Raw genomic sequence first — 10,952 nt, forward strand, 5'->3', positions numbered from 1 at the left:
CGCCAAACAACAGGTCGAAGTATGATATTTGATCTCCTCAACTATATTTTAAGTCGAAGAAAGGACAAAACTCTTTCACTGACACAAACTAAATAGAAAAGACATTTCTGCATTACCATCATACTTCTCACAATGTTAGACTGAAAACAATTGGTGCAGCCATACTTTTCTTTTTTCTCCTCATTATAGTAAGTGGCCAATTTTTTTTTCTGCTGAGGGCAAAGGTAGCTGCTGCTGATTGCCAGACCCAGTGTTAAATTAAAGAGCTGGAAAAGAAAAATTATAAAGGGGAGGAAGTGACACATTATGTTCAAAAAGATCCATTCTATATTTCACCCCAACTCCCAGCGAAGAAACGTGGCAGATGACATCCCTTACTGTGATGGCGCAGGTTCTGCAGTGAGACTGATCCGCAGCACCTCTATGTACGTCCTTGGAGGTGAGCAGGAAAAGGTTAGTGAACCACTAAAGAAATGCAGAAGTACAAGCAGCATCGACTCTTGCTTTCAGCCAAAAGAGGAAGACGGAGACTGGATGTACTCTAAGACTCAAGACTGCCTGAAGTACCTACAGGATCTGCTAGCCTTGAGGAAAAAGTATCTTGAAAACATCAATAACTTGAAATCCATGCATATGACTGCAGATTCTCCAGCATCCACAAGATCTTCCAAAACTGGAAAAAAGTCATTTCTTCCACTTCCTTCCAAGGAGTCTTCTAAGGTAATTTCCAAGAACTTTTGCTATGTGCTTAGTCTTAAGCCATAAAATCATGGAAGCTATATCACCTATATTGATTTTCTGCTTTATTGCTTTTAGCTGGTTGTCAGTTTGCTGTTACATCATTTGAAATGTTGCTAAATATCTTAAGATTCTTTCAAAGTAGTGTAAAATTAGGAATGAATTACTGGTTGTGGAAAGAAATCTGTATGTCTGTGTTTGAGGGGGGGAAATGCTGGAAGAGAGAAAGTAGGAAAAAGTTATGAGTATGGAAAACATGTTATGAAAGAGCAAGCTCTGATAGACTGCTTAAGTACCTTGGAGTCCTTCACAATGATTCTTTATAGCTGTTAATGACTGACAAGTGCAGTAATCCCTGCATTTCCTGGCAGTCTTCTTATTGAAAAAATTACTTACACAAAATAGTTATAAATTCACTGAAACAAAGAGGTTTTTGGTTTTTGGGTTTTTTCTCAGTGGTCAGCTAACTTATCAGTGCTACATTTATCATCAGTGCAAGCTCTATGGGAGGAATTCTTAAGGGTTCCTTTTTCCTGATCATGGATAAGTTGGTGTGTCATTTCTAGACAGTGTAATTCTTCACCCTTTACTGTAATGATACTACAAAAATAAGACTAGAATATCATCTTTGGTGCAGATTATTTTCATGTGTCCTAGAAATAAAATCTTTATAGGTTTGCATGTCACTAGACAGTTCAGGGGTTACTTTGACTCTAGACTTGCGTCAGTGAGGGCAAAACAAAGGATTGCAGCAGGTAGGATGGTCTGCCAGGGTAACATGACTGCAAACCACTTCGGCGGAGACTCACACATTACCCAGTGCAGTCTTTAAGCTGGATAATAATGGGGATGGTGGAAAGAAGGGACGTATGGCTGAACTTAATGATTAAGCCAGGTTGAATTTAAATAATGTTGCTGCCATATTTAGATGTTCTGTCACAGCAGAATGTCAAAATGGTTTGTGAACTTCTGAGATCTGCTACTGAAAATACTGCTTAAGAAAAACACCAAAATATTAACTTGTCTTTTGGCAAACAATTGGATCTTCCACAGTCTGAGGCTAAGACTGCTATCATCTGACTTTGGCCAGCTAGCTCCTGTTCAGTCCTGGTACTGACTGGCATGCTCACTCCATGAGCCATCCCCTTGGAAACAGACAGGAACATCAGCAGGATTATGTCATCCATAAGAATCACTCTTGCCAACACAAATGGCAGGGTCACTGCTGCACACCTCTGGCTTTGTAAAAAATAGGGAGAGGTCAAGAAGACTTTTGCAAGATTCAGACTACTCTTCTTAACTACATATTTATGTTCGCAGACTTCAAGGTTTGTGTTATCACCAGGCTTGAATGGTTTTGTCCCAAGCTACCTGTTCTTGTTAAATTACCTGTCAGTGGAAATTCACTTCTTTCTCTAAGCTGCTGCATGATTTGTGGAAAGGTAATTTGTCCAGACAAAACTGTGCTCATGGGAGTTATGATTCAAAGATCTCTGACTCCTGGACTACAGACTGACCATGGATTCAAAATGTGTCACTTGTGTCTAGTGGAAGAAAAGAATAGAGAAGTGTATCAGATGCTGGGAGCACATAGGCATTTCTTTAAAACGCCTTTCAACCAATAAGGGCTTAGTCATAAGAGCAGTCACTATTTCCAGTAGATGTGTGGTAGCAGCTATCTTTTAACACTTCTGAGAATGTCAATCAACCCATAATGTCAGGAGAGGAACCAGCTAGTTCATCTGTCTGCCTCCACAGAACAGGGAACAGGCTGGTCTTTCAGAGGTGTGACATGGCACGTATCCTTTTCCGTCACTGAAACCCAGGATAGCAATTTTCTGAGCTGATATTGCAGCCTGACAATATACCTGACTTGGACTAGCAAAGAAAATATGTGTCCCTTCATTAAGTAGAGCCTGGCAAGAATTACTTATCCCATATGTACCTTCAGAATCACTAACCAAGGTTTTACGATTACTTCAGCATTTATAGATAGGCATTTGATTTTTTATTAAGACACGGTCTTAATTTTAAACTGTGTGGCTTTCCTGTGGGAATTATCACAGTGTTGAATGACTCATATTTTAGCGCATACCATCCTTTTTCATTTCAAAAAGACTTCAGCAATTTAGATCTGGATTAATTTCACCTAACCTAGGCATTTTAATAAGATGCTTAAATTAGTAACAAAGTTACCCCTCAATTCCTTTTCAGCTGAGAGAAAGAGCTGCCTGCAGAGGAGGGTTCAGCCTACTTAAGGCCTGACTCATCTTCTGAAGGTACTGGAGCCCACTATTAATTACAGAAAGAACCCTGCATGACTACATTTCTACTGTGTGTCTCCTTAGGAGCCTAGTGCTAGGCAGAATAAATTTGGCCACAAAGCCCAGCTGTCACTTAGCCACCCAATTAAATGGCCTGGTACATGGATTCTGAGGGATTTCGTAATACTTGGCCAGCAGTGCCCAAGTGGAAGATACTTGCTGAACATGCAACAGGATGGGTATTTGTTAGACTGCTGTCCTGCTCTCTTTGATTTCTACACAGTGGAGTAATCTGGGCTTGTGTTTCTTTTCTGACAGCCTGAAGTATGGCATCAAATACATCTTTCGTATAGCGTTTGCTCATTAAAAATCATTGTGCCTAAGCCTTGGCTAACTTTTTTCTCCTTTGTCTGATCAACAGGCATCCATGGAAAGGAAAGGCCCACAGTCCAGTTCAGATGTAAGAGAAGCAATAGCTTTCTTTGACTCAGTCATTGCAGACCTGGATTCAGAGAGACTGCAGAGAGTTCCTGATGTGGATCTGCCAAATGTGGATGTTGATTTTGATGGTGCAGTATAAACCAGCCAAATGTTTTTTGGTGTGCAGAGAGTAGAGGGAGGAGTGGCATTGTGAGATCATGCTTGATTAATTAATTTATTTAGTTAATCAGTTGTCCTCTAGTTTTGCTTCCCAAATCTAGGACCATTACATGCAATATGTGAAATTACAGTAATACGTCATTTGTTCCCTATTGAATGGGTGCAACTATTTTATGTGTGGCCATTACATGGCAAAAGTAGTATGTGCAGGGTTGGAATACTGCTTGCCTTCTGCTCAGGGTTGAATTCCACCCTTGCATTTCTATCTCAAGCTGTTGTCTTTGGAGAACTATGAAAAGTATAATTGTATTTTTTCTTCATCTTTTTTTTTTTTTTTGAGAAATGGCTGTGTGACTCCTTCCCAACTGTCAAAAATGAAGTAATTTAGTGATTAGGCTAAATAACTGGAGGTTTCCATCAGAAAGGATGGGCTTACTCAAAGAAATGGTGTGCTGATCTAAGGCCATCATCTCTCCTGTATAATCAGCAGAGGGATATGGATATTTCTCACCTTAACTTCAGGCTGAGGTGAATATCTGAAGCAAGTCATTTTAGCTGTGCCCGAGGAGTGTATTTGAAGTGACTAGCTCTCACACACATATTTATGCTGCAGGTGTTGAAATTCTAGATAAAATGAATCCCATCCCAAGTGATATCCTGCAGTGAAAAAAGGTTTCTCTCTTGACCTTACCTCCAGGAAGGACGCAGAAAACACCCTGTTCCCTCACTGTACAGATAAAAATGTCACTGACAAACTGTTAATCACAGATTATCTTCTTTCAGTTGCTACCAGTACGAGTGAGCACAGTTTGCATTCAAACTGGATCCTTCGCGCTCCCCGGAGATACTCCCAGGATACTGCCCAAGCAGTGAAGGCTGCAAACCAGTCTCAAAGAAACAGTCAGCGCAGAACCACTGGCTCTAGGAAAAGATTGGAAAGGCATCCCATGTACTTGCCCAAAGCTGTGGAAGGGGCATACAGCACTTTAAAATTTAAGCCTAAAACACGCAAGAAAGAATCTTGAAAGAAGAATGTTTCCTTTTCATTTGAAGACAGAATATATGAAATAAGGCATGGAAGACCTGCATTTTTAATTTTTTTTTCCACTGGTTCATCACTTACACACTAGAAGTGACCCGTGCAGTCACTGAAAGTTCTTCATGAGGGGACATATTTTAAGCCATAGCTATTCTAATGTTGGACTCAAATGAGGGTTTAACTCATCAAATTTTCTGTGCCTAACAATACTGCTTTGTCATTCAGCCAGAGGGGGAACTCCAGTTTGACAAACCGTTTTTCTAGTGCTCTTAGAGAATGCAATGATTCAGAGATTGCCTGGTGCAGTAATTTTTCTTCTGACTCCAGTACTGCAAAGCAGTTCAAAGAATTCAGCAAATATGTTGGAGCTTTTGCAGCAGTGTTTCCAATGTCAGAGCATTGAAGCAGAATTTTCTCCATTTCTTGCAAAAATTTGTATGTGCCATCATTGACTCTGTGTTCTGAGAGTATTCAGCAGCACCAAGGTACCCTTGGTTTGCAGTACAAGAAGGAAAGAGCTGCAGTGACGGAATGAGCATTAGAAACTTGTGTTTGGGGGAATATTATGCTCCGGTGTTTTGTACCCTGCTTGCTATTGGAAATGTTGTTGGATACATCAAAATATTCACTGCATGCAGAAATGTATGCAACTTATTTCATATGGTTACACCACATGCTAGTTTTCATCTGTTTTAACACCCAGCTGATGAATCTAGACACTCCAGTGTACACTAGAAAAGCTTAATGTCATGGAGAATATTTTGTGAATAAATTGGAGCAAAGGTTGTTCTCCCAGCAGAAGACAACTTGCAGACAAAGCCACCACATTACCTTTACATTATACCCAATATTTGGAATTCTGCTACTCCATCATTAAAGACAATATATTAGGATGAATGCAATCTAGAAGTGTTCCTCTTCATCTTAGAGGTGATACTTATTCCATGTGATACTTGGAATTAATAAGACCCATGCTCTGCCTATTTTACCCAGCTCATGCTTTGTCTTAAGAATTTGCTAAGGTATTTGGGATCAAGGTTTTGCTTACTCTGATTTTATTTCATCTGGCATAATTCAGCTGGCACTGGACTATGACAGATGGATCATGGCAGCATTGGTATGACCAGCTGGTGATTTGCTAGTGTTTTCTTGTTTCTATGGTCAGTAGTTTTTATGTCCACAGGCTTGGATGAATTTCATAAGGCACTGGCCATCAATATAGCTCATCTGATATACTGAAACCTCCATAAACGTGCCCTCACACAGAACATTTGGCAGGTGGTAATTCTTGCTGATCTGTCTTCCCAGTCTTTGGGACTAAGTTATTCAAAAAGCTTTTCTGCCATGGATTGCAAGTATCTCTCTGAACTTAATGATCGAGGCCGCTTTCTGTCATAAGATAGGAAAGTGCCAAAACCCCATATGTTCCTCCATTTAGAGCTGGCATCTCCTGTTTGATTAAACCATTTTGATTATTTTTCTAGTGATGTTTGTGAAGGGAAGAACTATTTTTGTAGCACTTCAGTTCTGGAGGTGTGTTTGCTGCTCTTGGCCTAGATAGCATCCTCCTGAAAATGAACAGTTTAAACAACTTAATTGACACATATTCAAGAAGAGTTTAAATTAAGGTCTAGGTTTTGTCTCCCTGCTGTTGGTGCTTTTCACAATAGTCTCTATCCCTTCCATTGTGTTGCTGCCTTTGTACTTCCCTAGTCTTGAACTGTCTGCCCTGAGCTGAATGCCCTTAGAACTATTCTGCCTCTGAATGTGATCATTGAATTCCACTGAGCCAGGTGGGATAGCCAGACCACAGCATGTTCCAAACACACCTCTAGGTTCTGGCATGCCTCAAGGCTGCAGTTCTGTGTATGTGTGAGAGAAGGGGTATGGTGCTCAAAGCTGTCCATTTTTGGCAAATTTGTCACTCTGAAACTCCTCTCCAAACAGAATTTCATCCTGAAGTTGCTGAGGAGCATTTTTACTGAGTGTGTGGGCATCTTTTTGCTACTAGAACCTGCAACATGGATGGGTGCTGACAGAAAATCTCACCATCTTGTTTGAGTTACTATAGCAGAATTAGTCATGTGCATAATTAAAACACTGGCGAGAAGAAAGAAGAAGATTCCAATGTTTTTCTGCCCTGGGCTGTGTTTCGTGTTCATAGTGCCAAGGTTTTATGCATTGGAGTAACTGATCTCTTTGCTATTGTTTTAAGAATGCATTTTGGTGTGTGTAACCAGATTGCATCAGCATTTGTGACCTTCCCTGTAACCCCTTCTCTGTCCTTGTAAAACAGACACATCTCTGGTCATCTGGCTGTGACAGAGGGTGAGGGTCCCTCTGCTGTCCAGCACAGAAGCTTCGGTGTGAAATTGCTTTTTATGAATTACAAACAATGGGAGGGAAATCAGATTAATAATTTATGTTTGGATTTTGTGACCTTTTTCTCTTTTCTTAAAGTTCACTTCAAGTAAGTTATCATCTTAGGAAATTCTAATTAAGCAAGTAAAATAAACCAGTTTTTCTCTGAGAACATGTTCTCTCATCTATCCCATAAATGCAGGCACCTTCCTTCTTCTAACATATTAGCCCTTGTATGCTCCTCACTGAACATGGCTCAGCTCCAACAGATCTATGGAAAGCAGTTCCTACTGAGGGTTCAAGGGTCTTGTGCTCTGTGCTAGAGCAAGCAGTTAAGCAGAAGGTGAGCAGGAGAGAGAAAAGGGCAGCATCTCCATCCTCACTGTCAGCTGCCTCCTCAGAGAAGGATTTAGTGTGGATGGCAGCACCCTCTGTATTAGCCCAAGACAGAACCCTGCCCCTGCCTGGCACTGGCTCACCCTAGCAGCTTTCTACACAGTTTCCAGGAGCAGTTGGTTGCCCTACAAAAGTGGGCCCCATCTGTGCTGAATCATTCCCTCATGGCTTTGCAGGCAAAGCTCTCTGCATGGACACTGAAGGGATTCTCTCTGTCATGGGTATGTCATGCAGTTATTTTCAGGCATTGCATCCTAGAGATTAAGCACGTACTAGAGGTGCTCAGACAATGCCAATCACACAGAAGAGTTGCTCATGACCGGCAGAGCTCCGTATGCTATGACACAGATCTTTTGGAGAGATTATTAGTGAGTTCTTTGTGTCAGGCCCCCAGGCCATGGTAATGAGGGGCATCACCCAGGAGCTCTATTGATCAAGGCCGCTGCCTGCAAGTGTTCCCTGCAGCCCTGATCCTCAAATCCTCAAAAGCTCTTTCCCAGAGTGCACTGAAATAATAGGCAAGATCTTTGCAAAAACATCTCATATTTTGTTGTTTCAAGTCCAGCTCAGTTGAAGTATTAGGATATGTCAGGTTCCTTTAGCTTGTGTCATTGCTGAGTGCTAGCTCTGAAGTGGCCCTGGCTGCAAATTTCTGTGACACCATATACCTGGGTATCTTTGAGAATCTAAAGACACTGTGTACAAGAATCCAGCAACTGGAGAGAGGTGAAGTCTGTCTGTTGAAGAAATCATGTCCTGGAGGATTCAAAATAATTTTGTTCTTGTGTGTTGAGCAACTTAGTGTAATCACAATGCATGTGAGTGAGGTGAAATTGTAAGGGTCTTTGGCAAAAACAGAAAAAATATAGGCAGCTAATGGAAAGTTGGCAGCTGGACAAGATGTATGCTCTGGTTTTAATCTTGCAGTGCCGTAAAGTTACAATGAAGGCAGAAGGTGTCAGCATCGCCTTGGGTAATGCAGGAAGTCCTCCAAGGTAATGCATAGAAAAATACATGGTTATCTACTGTTCCAGCTTTGAGGGAGTGTGTTAAAAATATTAGATTCACACCTAGTGGGTGTCTTGAAAATTTTCACAGCTGTAGGGTTAGTTTGTTCTTCTGCTTGGGTAAATTTGGGAGAGTACCTCCTGTGTTTTGGTGGTGAGGCAGGTCCACAAGGAGATGAAAGCAGCATGAAGCTGACCAGTCACAGCAGGCTGTGTTTGGGAGGCTTTTCCCAACTTTTGGGCCTGGAGCTCTGAATTATGCCCATAGTAAAGAGAAACCAAGCTGCATAAAGTCAGTGGAATGACTCTTTATCTCTTGTGAGTTTAACAGGTAGAAAAATATGTTCTGGAAGATTTTTGAAAGAAAATCGTGACAAACTAGCCCAGCTGCTTCAGACCAGACTGAGAAGCAGAAGCTAAAGCCTGTTATTTGATTAGCAGCACTTCGGTGCATGGTGACAAGTTTTCTACTACTAGGCTTGTCATATTAAAATAGTGTCCATCTTTTATAAAGCATCACCACTGGAATGACTCAGTGACTATGCTACCCTGACTCTTCACAGAAGATGAGGTAACCTATTAGAGAAAATATAAAAGAATTTATGGAATTAAAAGTGATGTATTCCACTATTTTATTAAAGTGGAATTGAGAAGAGAAAAAGAGATTGAGAAGGGAGCATGACTTTACCAAGAATTTTATGGGCGCTGATAGGGAGACACGGCACATGACACTGAAGTAAAATGTGTGATTGAGCACAAAACTTCCAGAATTAAGTGTTGGGGACTGTCACTTACAGCATCAGCTCTTGAAGATTTCTAGAAAGGTAGCTTAAACTGTGCCTTGGCCACACGGTGGCAGTTCATTCCTAGCTATTCTGCAAGCCTCCTATTTCTGTGAACAACAAGAGAACTGATGATGAAAGTAAAAGAGGAAGTTTTGTCCTGCTTCCTCAAGAGACAAGTCAGTGTGTATGTGTCTGTTATTCACTTCTGGGATCCTTATTTCCCAGGCAGTTGTTTGGCAGTTTCCAATCAGCATTAGTTCCTTAAATGAGTTTACTTTTCCAAGGAGTTAATTTCCTTAGGCTATAAACAGCATGACATCATAGGGGTCACTGAGACCTCAGTAAATAATGGCTGACATGGTGACCACTTGCCTCTGACTGTGTCTGGAAACAAATGAACAAAGTAATGTCATCACTAGGAGTAATGCACTCTAAGGTACAGAAAACACAAAGATGGATTAAAAATAATAAGCAGAGGAATTTAAGATTCAGAACTTCAGTCTTGAGATAAGTCTGAGTTAATGATTCTGACCTGATTCTGGAGTTTCTTCCAAGGCCCAGGAGAATCAATATATGAGGTTTCAAGCTTCTTGGGGTTTGTAATGCTGTTATTCCAGAATTTGCTAATCCAAGCAGTTTGGCTAGTCAAAATCTAACCTGCTCCTGCTCCTGCATCAGCTGCTGCTGTGTCTTCCAGGAGTATGTTTATATTAAGGGTACGAACACTAAACTTCTAGAATTTGTTCATCTGTTTTATGCCAAAATACTAATTTAAAGGGGGAAAAAAAGGGAAAATGTCTTTGTACTACTTATGACTACAAGTCAGCAATGGCAGGTTTAGATGGCTCTGTGGTCTGAAAATGTTCAAACTAGTAAGGTTCCCTGCATTAAAAAGGCCCATCAGCCCTGGCACTGCTCACATGCGGGCTCTCAGCCTGTGTTTGGCTGTGGCTTGATGTGACACTGAGTCCTTTTTAACTGACAAACATGCTGCAATCATATTCAGGTGTTTGTATGTGGGACAGCAAGGGGAGAAGGGGCTTGATCAAGAATAAACTGGCTAGTTTATTACAAGTTAGAGCTAGCCTTAGTATCACTTCACTGAGGCAACTGATTCATAGCATTCTTACCCTTCAATAGCTTCACTTTTCAGTTTGCAATATGTAGAACTAATTTTATCACCATCACTGCTGTGCCAGGAAAATGAGGAGATCGGTGGAAGGACTCTGGTGCAAGCAGAGCTGACCTGCAATTACAGTTGAACAAACCCAAGTGAGTACACTTGGGGCAAAATTTGCAGTCACCCTAAGTGGGATTTTCAAAAGGCACGTAACTAGCATCAGTGGGAGTAAAGTGACTCTGACAAATGCACTGGTGCCTGACTGCTTCTGGAAAAGCTGGTCTGAAGCCAAGCTTGAGCAAACACAACTTCACTTCTAGGAATTAAATTAGACTCATGAGAAGTCCAGAATTAGCCCAGTCTGTCTGCCTGTAAGCTTACTAACTTTAAGCCCTGGAGTTGTGTCATTCTGAGAGAAAGGACCGTCCCACACCTCTGTCTGATTTCTGCAGCCCTTGCTGCTCTCTTCCTGCAGGGCTGTGGTTGTTACTGATCTTTCCATTTAATCTGAGCCCCAAGAATTTGTTGACAATGTTCCTTAAAGTTCAGTTACTCACAAAATCAGAAATTGTATAAATGCTTTTTGAATTTGAGAAATGCTGCTACTTTTATATTCACACAACTATGTCTGAGGGCTCTTGC

The 10,952-nt window shown here is 41.1% G+C and overlaps 1 protein-coding gene across 1 annotated transcript; it reads left to right on the plus strand.

Moving 5' to 3' along the window:
- Positions 1 to 306: 306 nt before the first annotated feature.
- C2H13orf42 (chromosome 2 C13orf42 homolog) lies at positions 307 to 4,627 on the plus strand. The gene is made up of 3 exons (XM_066340409.1): positions 307 to 720; positions 3,424 to 3,571; positions 4,386 to 4,627. Exons 1-3 carry the CDS (start codon positions 307 to 309, stop codon positions 4,625 to 4,627), a joined length of 804 nt encoding a protein of 267 aa, XP_066196506.1.
- The last annotated feature ends 6,325 nt before the right edge of the window (positions 4,628 to 10,952 follow it).

This window comes from Sylvia atricapilla, chromosome 2, assembly GCF_009819655.1.
Source record: "Sylvia atricapilla isolate bSylAtr1 chromosome 2, bSylAtr1.pri, whole genome shotgun sequence".
NCBI lineage: Eukaryota > Metazoa > Chordata > Aves > Passeriformes > Sylviidae > Sylvia > Sylvia atricapilla.